This window comes from Pelecanus crispus, chromosome 1 (assembly GCF_030463565.1).
Source record: "Pelecanus crispus isolate bPelCri1 chromosome 1, bPelCri1.pri, whole genome shotgun sequence".
In the NCBI taxonomy this organism is placed as follows: Eukaryota; Metazoa; Chordata; class Aves; order Pelecaniformes; family Pelecanidae; genus Pelecanus; species Pelecanus crispus.
In genome coordinates, this window is record NC_134643.1 from 225,362,326 (window position 1) to 225,381,533 (window position 19,208).

Sequence of the window (19,208 nt, forward strand, 5' to 3'; positions counted from 1 at the left end):
GACCTGGTGGTGGCCACGGCATGGTGGCCTGATGGAGAGCATCTCCAGGAGCCGCGACACCAGTGGTGGTGGCCATGGCGTGGTGGCCTGATGGAGAGCATCTCCAGGAGCCGCGACACCAGTGGTGGTGGCCATGGCGTGGTGGCCTGATGGAGAGCATCTCCAGGAGCCGCGACACCAGTGGTGGTGGCCATGGCGTGGTGGCCTGATGGAGAGCATCTCCAGGAGCCGCGACACCAGTGGTGGTGGCCATGGCGTGGTGGCCTGATGGAGAGCATCTCCAGGAGCCGCGACACCAGTGGTGGTGGCCATGGCGTGGTGGCCTGATGGAGAGCATCTCCAGGAGCCGCGACACCAGTGGTGGTGGCCATGGCGTGGTGGCCTGATGGAGAGCATCTCCAGGAGCTGCGACACCGGTGGTGGAAGCTATGGTGTGGTGGCCTGATGGAGAGCATCTCCAGGAGCCATGACACCAGAGCACAGCTCCATTGGAGGCACCATGCAAGGGAGGACATCGCGCAGCCAGAATGCCATTTCATGGTCACCTTCTGCGTCTGTTGAACTGAAGCCTCTGCAGGAATGTCATGAGCTCTTGATTTCCCTCCATCACCAGGTGCCAGCACTCAACATCACAAGGTAATGCCAGTGTGTGGATCATGGGACAACTCCTGCCTTGCCAACAACCCAACCAGGGCATGAGTTGAGCTGGCCTCCTGCATCTACATCTCCTCTAGCTCAAGTCTCAGCCAGCCCAGGAGAACGTGGTGGTGATGTGCTGCTCACCACGAAGATCACACACACCACCTTCCATAGGAGCTGTTTCTATAGGATCACGTTGGCTTGGCCATGTTGGGGTCAGTGGGACAACCCACCCAAGGTTGGGTTGGAGGCCATCAAGCGCCACCACCAACCTAGAAATGGGTTTATGGCTGGTCCTGTTCACCACTTCACCACATCACCGCACCAAAAAACCAACCACCAAACCCTCTTGGGCTCTTTTATTTATTTTTTTTTGGAAACATTTTAATAGTTATCGAATGTTCTACATCTTACAGTAAATATCGTACAGTTACAAACTCTTGGCTGAAATCTGTCAGGGAGATCACAACCTGATCTTCAGAACCAAAACCAGAACAGAAAACAAACAGAAAAAATAAAACAAACCCCAAATTTACACTTCAGATGGACAAACCGAGGCTGCGGGGCTTTCCAGGGCATCAGTTCAAGGCCATGTTCCCTACACACCTTAGAGACTTAGACTTGGAAGACATGGTTACTCTTGGTTTTAAATCTTTTTCTTGCTTTTTTGGGGGTTGTTTTTTTTTTTTTTTAAATTTATTTTTGTTTAAGAGGTCCAATAATATTTAAAAAGGAGCTGGCCTGGCGGTTGAAATGAATTAAAAAATTAATTCCATAGAAAAAGGGGTAGGAGTGCAGCACGGGTTTGCTCCGTGCTATGGGGAGGGGAGGGTTTGGGTGCAATCCTGCACCCCGCTGGCTCATTTTCCCTTCCTCGCTGTGCTTCCTGATGGCTCCCCCCCCAGCACCCTGATCCTGAACCCCCTTCGCCCCGGGAAAAACCCAGCTCGCCCAGCTCCATCCCTTGCAGGAAGATGTGGCGAGGCTGCAGGTGGCTGCGTTGCATCAGGATTTTTTCCCTACAAACAGCATGCTTGAGCATTTCCAACCAGGAATTGTTGCCACTGAACCACAGATTTTGCTATTCCTGCTTTGCAAACGTCCCCCTAACAGGTTATTTTACCTGATTAGCAGTGAATCTATAAGTGTCACGGTGCCGCATGCCGGAAAAACAACTTTTTCAAGCTCTCCTCCCTCCCAAGCTCCTTAACAGGCTTTATTTTCCTTTTTTTTCCCTCTGGGAATGCTAGCACACAGCACAGAAAATATCTGGAGCCTGATCCTGCAGACAGCCCGGCACCCGTGGGGAAGCAAAGGGAAGATGGGCAGAGGGTCGCCGCGTTTCGGGGATGATGGATGCTCGGAGGGCCTGAAAATATTGACAATTGAAAAAAAAAAAAACCAAACCAAAACCTGGATTTATGGATATCCAGCAGCTCTTATTGCTATTGTTGGCTGGTTGGGTTTTCCTATCGAAAATAAACCCACAAATAGTTTTTTTTTTTTTTTCTTCCTCTAAGAAAGCAACACCCAATTTCATGCCCTCCGGCCGGGGACCACATTATCCCAAATCCCCTGCGGGGATGCATCCGCCGGGATGCAGGAGGAGTGGGAGGGGATGGCAAAGAACGGGGGGGGGTCTCTCAGGGAAGGACCGTATTCAGCGGACCGTGGCAGCTGAGGGAAAACCTGATACCCTGAAATATCCATCATTTAAAAAAAAAAAAAAATCAAAACCCAACCCTTTAAATAACACTTCATGGTAATTACATCTTGAAACTGCAAAAAGCTGGACTGGGTTATTATTATTCATAAAATACAGGAGCAAATCCTCACCCGGAGGGTTCAGCCGCTTGGAGGCGTGATGGGTACAGGCTCCAAGGGGCTCGCTCGGGTTGGGGGCCACCACCACTATTACTGTGCCTTAACCCCCCCCCCCCCAAAAAAAACCTCTTGCATTACAGCTCATCTTTTAAAGCAAAGATAACGGCAGGGATGGGTTAATGGTCGTAACAGTGGTTTGAGAGTTATTTTCCTTCCTCTTTAGCTGGCATTTTAATCTCCGAGACACTTTGCTGGCTGGCTAAGGATGGTTTAACCCCTCCTGCTCTTCTCCGCTAATGCCCGGTGTGATCCTTCACCGTGGGAAACCCTTTTCCTTAACCGACATCGGCAAAGCTTTGCTGGGGTGAAATATTTGAGAAGCTGGTGGCCCCCGTCATTGTCCCCCCCAAGGGAGTCCCCCACCAGAATGCGACCCCCCCCAGGACCTTCACTTAAGCCATGACTTGGCCAAGGAAAGGGCTTGGGATCATGGGCTTTCCTCCCATCCTTCCATCTATCCAAAAAAAAGGTCACTCCACAGGGAAGGGGACAGGGCTGCAGGTCACTGCTGGCAGGAGCTGGGCAGCATCAAGCCCCACATTCCCATGCGGTAGCAGGGAGCATCTCCCCACCACCATGGCCCCATGAAGCCACCTACCCAAGCCTGGAGCCATGCGGTGGCCATGGAGCCGTGCAGTGGTCCAAGCCTAAACCTAACACTGGTTGCCAAATGAGCTCACTAAAGCCTCTCGCCCAACAGACAGCAAATATTTCACCTCTTCACACCCTGGTTGAGTTCATGAGTATTTCTGCCTGGGCATAACGGGATGAGGAGCATCAGATCTGCTGTTGATCCAAGTGAAGGAATTAAAACTAAACTGCCCGATGACAGATCTCATTAGCGGTAACACTGGGTGATCCTCCATGCTCAGCTCCTGGAGCTTTCTACCTCACCTTTAGTGTTTTCTTTCCTTTCAGGAGAAAGCCTAGCACCTCCTTACTAGCCATGGGCCAAAATTTTAGCAGTCGTTCCTAAAGCAGATAAGGGTGAAGAGTGCCTAGGCCGGTGGTAGGACAGTGTCTGCTGGGAAAGGTCCTCCTCTGCCAAGCCCAGACTGTGATAACAAAGCTCATTGGACCCTGCAAGCCATAGTGCCGTTACGTTGGCTAGAGCTTACTCTATCCTACGTGTTTCAATGCTGATAGACAGCTCCTAATACATAACATGAAGTCAACAGTGAGAGCAAAAAAGGGTATTTGAGAGGTCTTCAATTCCTGTGATCTATTGGGGTTTGTGGTTTTTTTTTTTTTTTTTTTGCCCAGGTTTAACTGTAGCGTGCTACCAACAGTGGAAGGATGATGTAGTACTGTCATTTCCAAATGTCCCATTGCTCTTTATGTGCTAACCCTTGGCTTTGTCAAGCTCAATGGGACAACCCTCTGATTATTTACTCTTTTTTTTTCCTTCTCTTTTCCTTTTATACTAACTCAAAGGGCAACCCAAAGTACTACACGGGAGAAATCCACCTTCCCCACCCCACAGCACTGGTGTTCAGTCTTCACCCACTTTGTTCCTCTTGAGGTTGGGAAGGTCAACCAGAGTTTTTCTAGATTTCCTTTAAAACCAGCAGAACCAAGCAAATGACGCCCATACAGCAGTGCTGGTGCCAACGCCTGGCCTGTCAAACCATCCAGGACCAACCAGTGGTAGGAAAAATCCTCTTGCTTGTTTCCCTAAGCTTGTTTCTCCCCATTTGGGCCACGCTTACGGGAAGGAGCTCCAGTAGCTCCTCCCAATGGCAGCAGAAGCCAAGCTGGGAGACACCACCAAGAGCAAGGAGGTCTCACCCAGGTGCCAACAACTGGTCACCTTGCTCTTCTAAAAGACCCTCCAGTCTGACCTCTTACACCACCATGTCCCAGTCAAGGTGACCCTCCAGTGTTGGTCTCCACTGCCCTCACCTCCATCTGGAGATGTGATCTAGGTATGACCAAAGCAGAGCAACCAACAGAGACATCTGGGCTCTGACTCAACGCCATGCATGGGTTGGAAACCCATGCCAGGCAGTGCCGGGAGGAATTCCCATCCACATCTCCTAACCTGACCTCTTTAAAGGCTCTGGATTTGGTCTGTTGTGACAACCTCGGAGCCCAAGAGACATGAGAGTTACAAACACGCCGATGGGTGAATGTAACTATTTTGGCACACTCGAGGGAAAAATCAAAACCCAATGATGTTTTTGTCTTAGGAAAAAAAAAAAAGAAAAACCTTGTTTCTATGCTGGGTTTAGTGATAACGATTTAAAAATAAACTGGCCACAAGCATTGTCTGCAAACATGAACTCTCTCTCTGCTGCCCTTGAGACAACTTATTGCTCTACTTGGACACCCCGAGGTGGGATGTCACTGGCCGCAGTCGGCTTCATGTCCTTGCGCCCTTGGGTAAGCCAAAACCCCCAGAAATTACCCCAATGCCCACAGCCTCTGCGTGCCCGTTGTCTCCCAGCCCGGTCCACGTCAACTGTGGATCACCTTCCTTGCTCTTGCCTTTTCTCAGGTGCCTTCCTGTGAGGAAGGCGACATATTTATTGCTATTGCTTCCTCTCCCCTGCAACTTCTCCCCACCAGCCAGGCAGAGCAGCTGGACATCATCTCCCTCTCCAGCCTTTCTCTATGGTGCCGGGATTTGTGCTTGGATGAACATTTCTCCTGGAAGTCTCCGAGCCCAGCTGTAACCCAAAGAACGGGGGGGCACCTCGATTGCCACAGAGGTGTCACAGTTTGGTCTCAGTCCTGCCAACGACATGGGTGCAAGGTGAAGCCACCCATCTTCCCCCTCGCCCTACCTCGAAGATTCTTCTCCATCAGCCAGCTGCCCTCTTTCCCCACACTACCAGACTCTGGAGAAGCAGTTCAGACCAATCCCTGGACATTGAGAGGTTCTTCAGACCAACCCCTGGACCTGGAGAAGCTCTTCAGGCCAAACCTTGGACATCTCCTTGCTTCCTTCACCAGCCGCCCGGCACATCTCTGCCCGCGAATGGTAGCCATGCAAGGAAGGAACTTCTCCCTCACGCAGCCCCGGGATGCGGCCGATGGGGAGCATCTCATTTTCCCAAGAGGTGCAAGGTGCTACCAGGGCACGCATCTCTCCGCTGCTCTCTTCCCATCATGCAAGATCCGTTTGCCCAGTTGGAAAAAGCAGACCAAAGACCCGATGGTGACCAGTCCTCCTACTTCCTAAGACAAGTGTGTTACATCGCTAATTATATTTATATTCTCTTACTCCTACAAAAGAAGGGATGAGTTCAGAATTTCACTGCAGATAATGCATTTATAATCTATCACGACAGCTATCTGGAAGACACCAATTTTCTTGTAATATGTTATGGAAGATTAAATAATTTATATTATTCAACTAAAAATACCCAAACCAAATTGGAATAAGCCTGCCTACCAGTGCTGTGCTTTTCACATAGTACCCTGAACATCAACCACTCTTACTAGCCAAAGAAAATCTAGGCTTTCGTCAACAACAACGACAACAGAAAAATAACGAAAAGAACCCAAACGAACGAGAAGTGGGGGATCTTTGCACCATTCAGCTGGGCAATGCTGGAAAAGTGAATATTCTGAGCTTTCAAATGATAGGACCAAAGAGAGAACTTTACTATTGCTCAGTGTCAGTATGTGTGTTACACAATTTATGTGGGTTGGGGAGGAGGAAGGGGGAGAGGAAAAAAAAAAAAAAAAAGAGGCAGAAGATTAGAAAAAGCAGCTTTTACAAAAACCACTAAAGAATGCATAAAGTGACCCTTGCACTTTTTTTTTTTTCTTTTGTTCTTGCAAACAGACGAGGTGCTGCAGTACAGCGGCCACAGCACCGATGTAAGACTTGTGTAGTTGCATACAATGTTTGACTCCGGATCTGGAAGAGAGCAAACATATTAAAAACAAGGAGTTAGAAGGAAGTGGTGCAGGATCAGGCAGGGCTGTTCTCCTCTCCTCTGCACCCCTGCACCGCGTGCAGCATGTATAGCTGGTGGATACGGGATTTAACCATCCCTCGCACCACTCTGCGGGCAATTTCCTGGGCATGGAGCTGAGAAAGCAGCAGCTTGCCGGTGGTATCCAATGCACAGGATTAAAAATATGCAGACAGGACGCTCTCTGCTAATTGCACAACAATTTGTCATGGGCAAGGTTAGCCCGACGTAATGTACGCAGCAAGGAGACATTTCAGATAATCCCCCAGGGCTTGATGAGATCTGCGCTGCCTCCCCGTGCAGCATCGTTTGTTCCCCATCATGCGTGGCCCGTTAATTGGGCGTGATGGACCAAGGGCTCCAGCAACACGTGGAGGGCGTTTAAACGAGCAGCTGGGATTTCTGGGATCCTGAGCCCGACAGGAACCTGCAGCCGGTTGCAGGCAGCTGCATGCAACCCCGGTGCGAATGAACAGGCAGGGTGCAGGCAGCTGCACGCAACCCTGGTGCGAATGAAGAGGACAATCTCCCAGCATGTTTTAGCAGGGAAAAAAAACATATTCAACTGATAGGAAAGCTGGGGAGGGACTCTTTATCAGGGAGTTTAGTGATAGGATGAGAGGTAATGGTTTTAAATTGAAAGAGGGTAGATTTAGATTAGGTATTAGGAAGGAATTCTTTACACTGAAGGTGGTGAGACACTGGCACAGGTTGCCCAGAAAGGTGGGAGATGCCCCATCCCTGGAAACATTCCAGGCCAGGTTTGACAGGGCTCTAGCAACTGGATCCAGTGGAAGATGTCCCTGCTTATGGCAGGGGGGTTGGACTGGATGACCTTTAAAGGTCCCTTCCTACCCAAACCATTCTGTGATTCTATGAAAGAGCATAAAGCATCCAAATCCTTAAAGCATGAAAATTTCCACCCTCGCAGCGCCCGACTGCACTCAGAGCGGCTCAATGCCGCTGAGGTTGCCGGTAAAGCCTTGCACGCACTGAGCAGCAAGATGTAAGGTCAAGGCACGCCGTGCTTTGCTAACACCCTCCGTAACCCCAGGACAGCGAGCTGTGCAGCCATCCCTGCCGGGGAGCAGTACTAAATGGCTCTTCTGGAGTCAAAGCATCGCCCGGACAAAGGGATTCAGCAGCTTTGTAGGAAGGCGAGAAGCGATGGCAGTGCTCGGTGGTAATTAATCGACAAGGGCAGAGCAAGACCTGCAAAGGCAGCACTCACATGAATTGGCCAGTGGGTTTACCAGTGTGGAGGTACATAGCTGTAGGTGGGGGTTCCTTGAGCCCTGTACGTTGGCACGGAAACTGGATGTGCTCCGATGGCGGTGTGTTGTGGGGTGGTCAACAAGGTTCCTGCAACAGCATGGAGAAATATTTAGCAAGGAGGAGAGTTCCAGCAGGGGAGCAGTACCCCGAAGGTACGGTGCTGCAGACCGCATCGGAGGGGCAGGCACAGCATCAGCTGCCTTTTTTTTCTTCTTCAGTTCTCCCAAATATTATTCTGCCCGTGAGACCTGAATCAAAGGCGTTTGACTCATGCGGTTGGTATCAGCCAGCACCATGAACGGAATAAACACACCTGAAGCTCCAGCATATTTTCCATGCTACTTTTGGCCCTTAACTCATCTTTTTCCAATTTTCCTTGTCCCTAAAGACTAGCAGCAGAGCTAGCCACTAACCTGCTGACGTCTTCCACCTGCTGAAGGTACCGGGCTAAATTGTAACAGTGGATCACTGCAGCCATCTGAAACAGCTAAGGACCAAACTGGAAGGAATGAGGGTTGCAGAAGATGAGAAAAAAACCCCAGACCTTCCAGGGAAAATTAAGATGAGCTTTGCCGCTCATCTCCCAAGGGCAGTGCAGCTCTTTTGCTTCATTTAAACCCACAGAGCCGAGCGCCTCAGGATGCAGCAGAAGGAGCGATCCTCTCCCAGCCAGGAAGCAGAAGGACTGCCTGGCGCAGCCTCTTTTAGTCTGCAGCTGATACGCAGAGGGATTTTAGGTGAGAATTTGCACAGTGCCTTCAGTAGAGCAGGGAGGGAGAATACAGCCCCAAACTACTCTGTTCTGGTTGTAACTGGCTGCTCAAAATAAATTCTCAGTTTTTGAGTATCTCTCTACAAATGCTACTAACTAAATTTTAAGACATCCCACGTGCATTAATTACATCTCTCCACTTCTTAGTATAAGCAACAGTAAATCTCTCAGAGTGGTTCTTGTCATACTCAGGCTGCAATATCTCCATTTGCAACAGGGACTGTGTCCCATAACAGAGTCCTGTTTCACAGCTAATGCAGATGCAAAAGGATGAATGATGCATTTCTTGGAATAATTCAATATACAATCCTACGAATTGTTAATGAGAGAAATACAGGCTTTGGAAAAAAGTAATGTGCTATCAATTGCAGTTTGAAGCAATCCTGCACATAAAATGCAGAGGATTTGGGATACATAAACCAAGGTTAATGTTCATTTTGTCAAATGAAAGCAAGACTGTAAGTATCCTAAAAAAGGAACTTGAGGATAGAAATACAAGATGGACAAACCTGGTTATTCCTCTACTTATGGAACAGACAGAGGAAAGAATAATATATTTAAGGATGCAAGAGTGCATCCCTCCAGAGTGAGCCACATGAAAGGTCTCCTCTGCTAACCTAAAAACTGAGTTAGATCAGTATCAGGAGCAAATTAATTGATTTTTGCCTGCAAAGGAGAGGTAACCAGCAAGCAAAACTAGCAGACGAAGCTTCAATTAGCTGTGTGCAAGGCGCTTCTGCAGCCTACACGTCGGATGCACAGAGAGTTTTTCATCCAGGACAAGCCTCCTGCACAGGTTGTTTGGATTTGTCCCACCCAAGAGATGAAACTACGGCTCAAAACACAATAAAAGATTCCTTCTTACCTGCTGACATTGCCATGGTGGTCCCAGCGACCATCCCCATGGCCACACCGTTGGTCCTGGGCGCAGCGACCGGGGCCGGATAGATGGCCGATGGGATGCTGTTGGGCTGAACCACGGTGGTGTGATGGATAACGTGAGGCTGTGCCGCGTACACTGGCTGGGTATAATAAGCTCCCTGTTTGAGAAGGAGAAAAAAAACCCACCATTGTCTTAGAATCATAGAATCGTTTAGGTTGGAAAAGACCTTAAAGATCATCCAGTCCAACCACTAACCTAACACTACCAAGTCCACCACTAAACCAGTTAAGGGGAGAGTAGCAATTTCATGTTTCCTGCCTTGGCGGCCGGATTATTTTTTAATGACAGTAAAAACTAGGAATCATTAAGTTTGGAAAGGACCTCGAAGATCATCAGTCTAACCATTAACCCAACACCACCATGCCCACTAAACCATCTCCTAAAGTGCCACGTCTGCCCGGTTTTTGAACACTGCCAGGAATGGGGACTCCACCACCTCTCTGGGCAGCCTGTTCCAGTGATTGACTACCCTTTCCATGAAGAAATTTTTCCTAATATCCAATCTAAACCTCCCCTGACGCAGCTTGAGGCCATTTCCTCTCATCCTATCACTTGTTACTTAGACTGAAAGCACAAGCCAAAGCAGTGACTTGGAGCCCGGTATTTTATTCAGAGGCAATCACCAGCTCTGTGTGCAGTGGGTGTCAGCCTGGTAACACAGCTCGTGCTGTCAGCAAGGAGTTGCATCAGCTGCGACTGTAGATCCTGCTACAGAGTGAGCAGTGATGCTCTTGGGGCCGGTCCTGCCGGCTGTGGCAGCACAGCCCCACACCTGCCCCCCGTACCAGATGGGACATAGGAGGTTCCCAAACCCAACCCATATTGCGAGTGCGGAGCAGCTCTGCTGTGACTGTCCTTCACTTCGAAGACTTCAAGCCCTCAGCTCCTCCAGATGTGTTGCAGAAGCAATACTAAGACTAGCAGGCGTCACCGTAGCTGCTGGTACAAAGAGCTGCCCGTGGGACATGATTCAAGTGCTGCCAAAGGGCTGGTGCTTCCCATGAGCAAGCTCCTGTGCCTGGAGACCTGGACAAGCAAGGATGAAGCTGAACCTGTGGATATGTGGGATGGTCACCGGGATGGATGAAGGCAACGGAACTGGGAGGGGGATCAGCATCATGAGTCGGAGAGTCAGTTCGTCGGGGACAAACTGTGCTGCCTTCATTTGGTGGGATGAAATGAAGCTTGGACCCAAAAGACTTTGGCTGCTGGCATAGAAAGTGAACAGAGATGGAAGAAATGCAGAAGCCACGGCTCTTGGCTGATCCCAAGGTGCTTGCTTGCGTTCAGGAAGGGTGTCATCTCCTTGGGTTTCTGATGGGAGACACAGGGGCTCTGAAGTCCAGGCTGCTGAGACCCACGGGGTTTTGAAACAAGGCGGGAGGGATGGGTGGGGAAAAAACAGAAAGGAGCCAACAGAAAAAGCTCCACATCCAAAATAATGAAGGGCCTGAAACATGAGTGGTGCAAAGGAGAGAACTGCTATGCCTGGGACAGGCACGGACACTGCCAGTACCTGCAAACCAGGGACGGTTGGAAAGATTAGAGGGTTTGAAACAACAAAGAGAGACTTTATCATGCATTAGTGAAAGCTGTTAGAGAACCTCTGAAGGTATGGATTAAGGGGAGAAGGAGATGCAGGTGAACTATTAAATTACTGATTTCTTTCAGGAGCTACAACGGTTGATAGGGACAAATTGCAGATGCTGAAAGGCATTTCCTGGGGGAATGAGAAGGACGTGCTAAGATAAATTAGGCCCATGAAGAAAAGATGACTGAGAAATCAGCTGCAGAGAAGGAACATCCCAGGCGGTGAGTGCTGCAAGCACAATCTGCTGAAAGGATCTACCAAAGCATCTCCTTCTCAATGTTGTTCCCTTCCAGGCTGTTGAAAGTCTTATTTGCCAGTCCCTGGGAAGTAGAGATGAGGAAATGGCATCTGCAAGCCCCTCTCCATCTCAGGCTTGCTGGTAGGTACTGCTAAGCAGATGCCATGCTTGTGCTGCAGCCGGGATCAGAGAAGAACCAGCGTGCAGGGATGGGTTTGGACCCCAATGGCTTATGCAACATTGACTTAATGGAAGGAGAGGTGACAGCGGACAAAATCAGCAAGAGGAGATGCTCGGGTCTCAGCAAGGTACGGAGAAACCACTCCATGAGGTTGTAGCTGCTGGAGAAGTTGGTTATTTGACATTAAAGAGGAGGGGAAAAGCCAGGGAAGCTGTAGGGCCAGATTGCTCTGAGAAGCTCATGATCTTCAGTGGGAAGGGGCATCAAGGTGATTTTCAGAGGACATCTACCCTAAATTGCATCTCTGCAGAGGATCTTGGTCCCAGCACATAGCTGGAGGCACTGGCAGTGCAGGAGCAGAGAAGATGGTACTGGAAACCCATCCAGGTGCTCAGGGAGGAGCTCCTCCATGACGACATGAATCTGGGTCAGGCTTGAAGTAGCTTGTGCTGGTGAAGGTGACACAGGGGCTTTTCCATGGGAGGCGGCAGGAGGGCGATGCAAGTCGAGTGAGATGCCAACAGCCACCAGCAAGTGGACCTTGTGGTAACCCAGACTCATCTGTGGCCCTGGGGAAGAGTAGCGTTGAGAGCTGGGGAGGGTGGGGAGAGGTGGGTGCAGGGGCCATCCTGGAGCCAGCAAGCCCTGGCAGTCAGGCATGTGATTTTGGGGAAAGAGACCTGATTCCCAACCTAGCTGAGCCACAGGGATGCCACTGTGTTGACTGCGCTGCACACCGACAACCACGCAAGACCGTGTCTCATCCAGAGGATCCAATGGAGGAGGTGGGAGAGAGACCCCAGCATCCCAGAGACCCACCAAGCTCCACCATGACCACCTCCATCCCACCAGGACACGGGTGCTCAGCCCTGACAGCCAAGGACGAAGCCCTGCAGGCACCTCGGGCTGTACTTGCACACCACTGAGTGAGGCGGTGAGCTGCCGCAGCAGCTGGCGAGGCACCTACCTGGGTGTACAGGTTCTGCTGTGGATAGGCACTTCTGATGGGGTACATAGCGGTTTGGTACGGATTCGGAGACGGCGAGTAGGGAGGAGGCGCGTTGTTACTCTGGGTCGGTGGAACCTTGTAGGGAGTCCCCGCAGTGTACCCTGGCAAAGACAAGAGTGGTCCAGGTTAGGGTGAGGATTTACAGCTGCAGAGCTGGTCCACCCAGCACAGGAGCAACCCGAGCTGCCATTCACGATGCACTGGCTGCTCGCTGGGCATCACTCAGCATGGAGGAGATGTACCAAGATGCACCAGCATCTACTGACATCCCACGAAACCCACCAAGCCGAGACCTCCAAGTCCGGCATCCAGCCCCTGGCTAATCAATCACAGCAGCTGGAGCTTCATCCTCCACCCAGCCCGGCAGTGGCTCTTCCCTCGCTGCCTACACCGGGACATAGAGCTGAGGAGTATCCCCAATGGTCAAGGCATGACTTGATGGGACTCAACCAGCACTTAAATCACCTAAGGCAGCAGTATCCCCACACCTACTTACCCTTCTCTATACATCTACTTGATGAGAATAATGTTTTTCCTTCTCTCCTTCCCCGATTTTTGTCCTTTCATCTTTTTTCTTGGGCAAAACTAGAATTTAATTGCTGGAGGATCTAATTTCATGGCACAGTATTGCCGTCCCCTGCCTATATCCTCAAGCAATGACTGGAAAAGCAGCAACACCGATGGTCCAAACCTTAATATTAAAGTGAAAATGATGGATGCGTTTAAGTATTTCATCAAGGCGGATAGTGCCGAGCAGTTTCCTCTCCTGCAAAGGAGGGCTGTGACCATCAGCTCACCTTGCAGGCCGGAGACGCAACCCCAAGGGATGCTCAAGCACCTTTATACTTGTCCCACTCCCTGCAGGCCCTTTGCATTAGTGACAAAAGCTGCAAATCTGCTTTATTGCCATTAAGAAGAGACATTCATCCTGGGCTGCATCCCCAGCAGCGTGGCCAGCAGGGCGAGGGAGGGGATTCTGCCCCTCTGCTCCGCTCTGGGCAGACCCCACCTGCAGCCCTGCGCCCAGCTCTGGGGCCCTCAGCACAAGGAGGGCACGGAGCTGTTGGAGCGGGGCCAGAGGAGGCCACCAAAATGATCCGAGGGCTGGAGCCCCTCTGCTCCGAGGCCAGGCTGGGGGAGTTGGGGTTGTTCAGCCTGGAGAGGAGAAGGCTGCGGGGAGACCTTAGTGCGGCCTTGCAGTGCTGAAAGGGGGCCAATAGGAAGGGTGGGGGCAATCTTTTTAGCAAGGCCTGTTGTGACAGGACAAGGAGTAACGGTTTTAAACTAAAGAAGAATAGATTTAGACTGGATATGAGGAAGAAATTTTTTACGCTGAGGGTGGTGAGGCACTGGCACAGGTTGCCCAGAGAGGCAGTGGAGGCCCCATCCCCGGAAACATCCCAGGCCAGGTTGGACGGGGCTCTGAGCACCCTGCTCTGGTTAAAGCTGTCCCTGCTCGCTGCAGGGGTTGGGCTGCGTGATCCCTAAAGGTCCCTTCCAACCCATAGCATTCTGTGATTCTACGATTCTATGATTTGCTCTGCTGGGTAAACAGGCACGGCAGGCTGCTGGCAAGCTGGGAGGAGCAGCCGGGGCTTGGGAGGGCAGCAGTTAGGCAGGCGCAGGCAGCTGGGGAAGCGTCCCTTGCAAGATTTGTGATCCTGCTATGGCAGATTGCAATTTTTGTCTGTCTTCTGTTTGGACATAAGGAAAAGAAAACAGACTTCAGCATCCCCCAGTCTTCCCCAGCATCCCACCAGGCTGTTTAGCTGGAGCATCCAAGTCCCAGATTTATACTTTATCGAAGGTCTAAAGAAACCTTAACTTATCTTGCAGCATTTAGGAGATACTTAGTACATGGGGAACAAACTAAAATGAAGGATCCTTTCCAAAACACGGAAATTTGTCCCAAAAAATAAACCTACTAACCTAACAAAAAATAACCTAAAGGTTAACGTGATATTAGCTGACCTGCTGGCTGTGGGTGTCACTTTGGGTTTTTGCTGCTATTTGCATTAAGTTCTGAGCTGTCTGGTGTTTTTAAAATTACATTTTCCTTTCAGGAAGATCCAGCGGTACCAGCTCAAGATCCTCTAATGCAAGTCTGATTGTATTTGTCTTTTTTTTTAAAGGCTTTCCCTGGAGTGAGGACATCCCGTAAGGATCTCCGCTCTTCTGCTTCCTTTCAAGGTACCTTCCTGTCTGTCGACTTGTGATGAATATGGGGTTGACCCCCCCATACCCTCCACCAGTTTTGCTCTCCAAAAGGGAAGGGGTGGCTTTAAGCAGGTCCATGATAGCGCTGTATAATCCAGTTCTTGTTACCTGGCAGCGAAGTACCATAAGACCTCATGCAAGTACAGCATCTAAAGGAGGTGCGACCTGCCCTGAGGATGGAATTTCCCTGCACCACGGATACGTGGCACCTGAATTCCCAACCTTCAGAGGCATTTCCAAGGAAGGGGCCATGAAATTGCCCCTGAAATGTTATTACTTAAGTGCTAAATTGGGGAAAAATCCTCAAGAATACTTTAAGTTGTGCTTTAAGGGGTTTTTTTTAGGGTAGACTAAAAGCTGAGCTGCTGCCATGAGACGCCCTGGACTGCATCAAGTGTGCCACGAAGGCTTCAAGGTGTTGGTCACAGCTTGATGAATGGTTAAAAAAAATGGAAATGGTAAAAAAAATCTGCTTGCACAAGCAAGGAAAAGCATGTGGGGTGAGATGGCTGGTGAGAAATTGTAGCCAGATCTTGCAGGAGGGCTGGGAGAAATCATCCTTAGAGCAAACAGGCCCCAAAGACTGTGTAGGATGGAGAGGAGAAGTCAAGGCTCAGCCTGGTGATAAGACATCTAAACACTCAAATATAATGAACTAATTTACTCAACCAGTGTTCAGGGCAGCAATTAATGAAGGCCAAGATTTCAAGTCTGCTAATATCTCATATTATCCACCCAGCACTGAAACAGCGTGAAGATAACAAGGAGCCTTCTAGGAACTCCCAAACAGCATCTCACCGCCTCCTGATTACTGCAGATTGGAAAAAATGTGTTAATTAAACAGCGGAATAGCCGTGACTCTTTTTCTGACTCACATTAGCAGGAGAGCAACTATCTTTAAATGAGAGATGGAAGCAGCAAGAGGAAATGCATGTTCAAAACAGCCGTATTCACCGCAGCAGCAGAAGTGGAGGCTCCTCCATCATGAGGTCCTCCAGGAACCCAACAACATCACCCACAGACCAGCCAGCTGCCTGTTTTTCAATCTCATGCATTTTTTTTTTTATTCTGAACTCATTTTTTCAAACAAAGACCTTGGAGGCTGCCAGTTCTCAGCATCACGCTTCATTTCTGATGGGTATCTGGAGATGTGGACCAGCTCAAGGCTGCGTGGTTTCACCGCCTTGAATGCTAACACTTGCTGTGGTTTCCCAATTGCTGAATCACAGACAATTTAGCTACGATATTAAAAAAGGTATTAAATGTAATAGTCCAGGCAGATGTAAGCTTCCATGTTTATAAACTGGGAAAAAATAGAACAATTTGTGGGTAAAAATGAAGCATAATCAGGTTTTAATGACACAAGATGATGGATGCTCCTCTCGGAAAAGCGTGTCTGACAGCTAATTTTAAAGCCTAATTATGACTATCTAACACCTTATTAGGATTAGGAGGCTGGCATGGCCCGTGCTATTGCCGCTTCGCAGTTCAGCAGCAGGCTGGGATTTTAAAAGCAATAGCGAGCTTTTAAGCTCCAGCTTCTATTAAAATTGCTGATTAAATTCCTCGTGCCACTCTAGAAATCTCAACCTTATTGATCCTGCAACAAAGAAGTGCCCTGAATTGCACAGATAAATTTTTCTACATTAACTCTAAGGTTGGTAGGGGGAAAAAAAAAAGCTTTCTGCTGAATTTTGTATTACCAACTCCTCTTGTTTCCACATGAAGGGTTCACCACAAGCATAATTCCTTAGATGGATAAGGAATTGGTTGGATGGCTGTGTCCAGAGTTACAGTCAATGGCTCAATGCCCAAGTGGAAACCAGTAACGAGTGGTGTCCCTCAAGGGTCAGTACTGGGACCAATATGATTTAATATCTTCATAATGATGTAGAGTGTGGGATCGAGTGCACCCTCAGCAGGTTTGCAGATGACACCAAGCCGAATGGTGCAGTGGATACACTAGAGGGAAGAGATGCCATCCAGAGGGACCTGGACAGGCTTGAGGAGTGGGCTGAGGTGAACCTCATGAAGTTCAACAAGGCCAAGTGTAAGGTCCTGCACCTGGGATGGGGCAATCCCCAGTATTAATACAGACTGGGGGATGAATGGATGGAAAGCAGTCCTGCAGAGGCTTGGGGGTACTGGTGGGTGACAAACTGGACATGAGCTGTCAATGTGCACTTGCAGCCCAGAAAGCCAATCATATCCCAGGCTGCAGCAAAAGAAGCATGGCCAGCAGGTTGAGGAAGGTGATTCTGCCCCTCTACTCCACTCTGGTGAGACCTCACGTGGAGTACTGTGTCCAGCTCTGGGGTCCCCAGCACAAGGACGTGGACCTGTTGGAGCGGGTCCAGAGGAAGGCCATGAAAATGGTCAGAGGGCTGGGACAGCTCTCCTGTGAAGAAAGGCTGAGAGAGTTGGGGTTCTTCAGCCTGGAGAAGGTGGCGGGCAATGGTTTTAAACTGAAAGAAGGTAGGTTTAGACTGGACATTAGGAGGAAATGTTTTATGATGAGGGTGGTGAGACACTGGCACAGGTTGCCCAGAGAAGTTGTGGAGGTCCCATCACTGGAAGTGTTCAAGGTGAGTTTGGATGGGGCTCTGAGCAACCTGATCTAGGGGAAGATGTCCCTGCCCATGGCAGGGGGTTTGGACTTTTGACCTTTGAAGGTCCCTTCCAACGCAAATCATTCTGTGATTCCACAATTCTGTGATTCTCTAAAAATGGATTTGCATTTTTTCAGTAACTTTTTCAGAGGTGTGTCTAAGGAGGCTGCACTTGGCGCACTCCCAGCCCTGGGAGCAGAAGGCAGATCCCACAAGGCGGGTGCAGGACAGAGCTTGGGGCTCAAGCCGCAGTCGATTGTGGGCAGGAGTAAGCAGCTGCGAGCAGCTCTGGGAGGTCCTACGTGGTTGCATGGCCCAGTTGAGTCTGATTTGTTCCCAGTGTCTGGTCCTGCCCCTGCCAGCGCCCTCCAGTGTGGCTCATCCTCTTCCAGCCTTTCACCTGGCTTTATTATCTGGACGCTCTCCCTGTACCCAGGGGGCTGGAGGAACAGTTTTGGCATGGTGAACATGGGAACATCACAGGGGAAGATGCCATGGTGTGGACACCAGCATGGGCAGCTGCCTGGTAGGCTTGCATTGCCTCTGCCGATGTCTTCCCCAGCACATCGTCATTGCCACCACTATCCTCACCAGCCAGACAAAAGCAAACAGGAGGCTCTGGGCAGAAATTACCATAAAATCGATAACCTTGCTCACTACCATGTGCAAACGTTTGTGTATATGACCCCCCCCAATCTCAACTGGAGCATCTAAGCAAGAAAACAAAATACCTCAGGCAAAACCAAGCTTTGAAAACCCACCGTTAAAGGACAAAAAGCCAAAAGGCAAAGGCATGTCCCCACGCTGTAGGCAAGGCCAGGATGAAGGCACCTGGGCAGCCCCTACCCAGCCTTTAAGCTCATGCATGTCTTGCCACCATCCTTCACTGCAGGTTCACAGCCCAGTTGAGCCCTCAGCACCCCTTCTGTCTTAGTGGTGTAGATGTGAGGTGGTACTGAGCAGCTATTGCACATTTATTCGTATAACCCTGTTCAGCGTGCGGCTCCAGTCCGTACTGGTGGGCACTATTCACGCTGGGAACAGAAGGAGTCATCTCCCAGGCTTCTCCTTGGCTCTCCTCCATCCAGATCGGACACTGATGCTCACGAGTAAGCTCTCACCCCTCTCCTGCCATGGGATACCTGGAGAAGGCTGTTCTCCCAAGAACAAAACCTGGGTGAGGTGAGATCGAGCCGAAGGACAGAACCAATTTGGGATGCCCAACCTGAAATGCTTCTGATTCTTCAGAGCCTGCGCTTCAGATGGCATCTCCCAGCAGAGCTCTGGAGAAGCCAACTGCAGCTATAAGCCTGAAGCATCGCTGCAAATCAAACCTCAAGGCTTTACATATGTCCAAATTAAATGTGCCCAAGCCAGTTCTCTGGAATCGAGGCCAACCTGCATGGGTCTGGCTGGTGACCACAGTATTGAACTCCTTTATCACCCACACGGGGTGGCCACAGCCAAATTTTGCCCCCAAACCCTTTCCCGCCCTGGTACCTGCTCTTGCCCTCTCTGATTTTGAGGGAGGAATCTCACCTGCAGCAGCCCGGAGGTGCAACGGGGAGGAGAAATCCCATCCAGGCATGGGTTGAACTCCGAGGGAATTTTGCTGAATAATATCTAGGTTTCTACTAATTACGCACTGAGATTTTTCAGATACTTACAACTCGGTCAAATCTGGTCTGGCGTGAAATTAGGTGCAATGCAAAGCCCACGCACCATGTCAGGCATACAGCTCCTACCCCAAAGGATGGTAGGGACATCCCTTTGCAAATATAAAGTCTCCCAAAGGCTATTAATAGGTTTATTTTTAATAAGTCTTTTCATCAAAAAAGGAAAACAATATTTCTTCCTCTCATCTCATTCTGTAAATGATTTAATTTAACGCAAAAAGGGAGCCTGGAGCAGACGGTGAGGAACA

General features: G+C 49.8%; 1 protein-coding gene across 1 annotated transcript in view; it reads right to left on the reverse strand.

Moving 5' to 3' along the window:
- Nucleotides 1–7,698: 7,698 nt before the first annotated feature.
- FAM168A (family with sequence similarity 168 member A) overlaps nt 7,699–19,208 on the reverse strand; it is a 106,587-nt gene continuing 95,077 nt past the window's right edge. Inside the window, exons 4-6 of the mRNA XM_075727566.1 lie at nt 12,417–12,559; nt 9,362–9,536; nt 7,699–7,811 (exon numbers count right to left, since the gene is read on the reverse strand). Coding sequence (XP_075583681.1) covers nt 7,699–7,811; nt 9,362–9,536; nt 12,417–12,559 — 431 coding nt within the window. The remainder of the gene's footprint in view (nt 7,812–9,361; nt 9,537–12,416; nt 12,560–19,208) is intronic.